The sequence below is a fragment of the Egretta garzetta genome, unplaced genomic scaffold, assembly GCF_000687185.1.
Source record: "Egretta garzetta isolate BGI_Z169 unplaced genomic scaffold, ASM68718v1 scaffold297, whole genome shotgun sequence".
Lineage (NCBI taxonomy): Eukaryota > Metazoa > Chordata > Aves > Pelecaniformes > Ardeidae > Egretta > Egretta garzetta.
In genome coordinates this window covers 97,780-99,871 of record NW_009260410.1, presented here as the reverse complement: position 1 = coordinate 99,871, position 2,092 = coordinate 97,780, and the positions used below count along the sequence as shown (strand labels likewise).

The 2,092-nt window shown below is 45.2% G+C and overlaps 1 protein-coding gene across 1 annotated transcript in view; it reads left to right on the top strand.

The window, feature by feature from the left end:
- The first annotated feature begins 1,740 nt into the window (after positions 1-1,740).
- PLEKHM3 (pleckstrin homology domain containing M3) overlaps positions 1,741-2,092 on the top strand; it is a 75,210-nt gene continuing 74,858 nt past the window's right edge. Inside the window, exon 1 of the mRNA XM_009643545.2 lies at positions 1,741-2,092. This exon is cut by the window's right edge and continues 441 nt beyond it. Within this exon, the coding sequence (XP_009641840.1) occupies positions 1,921-2,092 (172 nt within the window). The 5' untranslated portion in view covers positions 1,741-1,920.

Sequence of the window (2,092 nt, the reverse complement as noted above, 5' to 3'; positions counted from 1 at the left end):
GATTATTTATTGCTTTTGGAAATTATTGGAGTGTGTTTGCAGAGATCATGGTCTGAACTGCTGATCTGTTAGGAGGGAGGGTGAGCTGCTGCTTTTGAACAAAATTGTGTCATGCCTGATGACAACTGAAGCAGGGATGGGAGGAAGGCAGTGGGTTATTGCGGAGGGGGTTGCTTTGTGCTACAGGATTCTGTGCTCCCTTCCTGGGGGGTTGCTGGCCTCCTTCCTCCCTCTGGCTTGTCCTAGGAAAGGGTGCCTATTTAAACGACTTCGCTAATAGAAGTTAGGCAAATAGACTGTTCTGGATTAAAAAAAAAAGAACCTTAAATAGAAATATTATCTGTGTTTGATGCTGTTTAATAGATGTTTTTTCCTGCTAAGTGTAAATCTTCATGGGTCCTGGTAGCCCTTCAGCAGCGTTTGCAAGCTAATGAGCTGCTAATTATCATCCCTGCCCAGGCTAATTAGTTCTGTTAAGAGTATATTAATCTCGGCAGAGCTCTGAGCTAATGCAGCTTTACTGCTTCTAGGACTTGAGCTGATGTGGTCAAAACAGGGGTGTAGATCTCTGACTTTGGGCTGTTCTACATGTACAGGCTCTAGGTACTGTGATTTCTCCTAGCAGCCGTGAGAACTGTTCCCCCACTAGCACAAATGCCCAGTGTCCAGGTCCCAAGTACTTGCATGCATTTGATTTTCCCAATTTAAACATGCCTACCATGCACTTTCTTTGAGCATGGCAACACTGCAGATGGAGCTTCAAGCGAGACAGGTTAGAAGGCAGCAGGGCTGGTGTGACAGAGGCAGCAGTGAGACACCCCCTTATTGCACCGCAGGGAATAGAAAGCCCTCTTCCTTCTCCCTCACAGGTGTGAGCTCGAGTGGGTAGCTCTTCAGTAGTTCTGGCCTTAAAGCCCTTTGCTATTCTTACCTTTCACCCAGTGAATAAGCTGCTTGGAAATAAAGATCTGCAGATCACCAGACGGTGCAGGATATGGTATATTTTGTTTTGCTGGTAGGATGCTTTGTCTTTCTGGGGGTTATGTTGCCACATGGTTTCGCTCAGGTTCCCAGTGGTACTGTAGAGAGAAACTATGTGCAGTGCTCTGCAGCAGCCTAATAACATCGATTTATTAGACAAATGTCACAATTCTGTTTATGCAGACAAGTAGGCAAAGTACCTGCTGTAAAACTCATGTTGGTCTCCTAAAATTGAGAGTGCAAGCAACCTGGGAGAAAAAGACAAACTATTTGAGGCTGGTTGGCCTATTTTACTAACCCTTTGTTTCTCAACTTTTTCTTACAGCCCCACGGGAACCTGTACTAAGCATTCCCTAGGTCGCCCTGCTTGTGGTATTGGACAGTACTATCTCTCAGTGCAGCTTTCTAAAGCTTGGTTAATAAATGGCATCGCTTTGGTTCCCCTTTATCTGGTGCCCCATCCTGCTCTCTGCAGGTTTCAGTTCAAGAAGTGAGAATACAGAGTTCACACATGGTGAACAACAGAAACCCCAAGGGGGTTCATCATGCATAATAATGTTGGTGTAAAATGAAGGAGAAAGTAAAATCAAGGGGACTGTGACTGTGAAAGGACTGATGCGATTAAACATATTTACCTGGGAAAAGGCCCTTACTGACGTGATGTTTTGCTTTGCATTACAGGTACTCTCCATCACTATGAGCTTATTTCATAGAGGGATTGTAGCCCATTTGATCAGTGGATGTTAAGTCTCCCATCTGAAGACGGGTCGATTTGGTTCCTTTCTACCACTAAGCATTGTGGTTGGTGAACGTATTTGCCCCACCATCTTGAAGTTAATGGTGTGCCAAGGACAGGTGTGAAGCAGCTCTTTCTCTGGATGTTGATGTGGTGTCTTCTTAATATATCGCAACGCCTCGGGCCCTGTGGCAGCGCAGGATATGGAGGCTCTTGAAGTTGATGACATTAGCCCTGCCTTGGAAGTGACTGAAGACTTTTTCAATAGTTTTGATACTAAGCTTGAAAAGATTGTGCAGCCCTCTGCGGTGTACGGTGTACAGGAGGTCCCTGAACTTGTTGGGCACGAGGTATTTGATCAAATAACAGACAGCA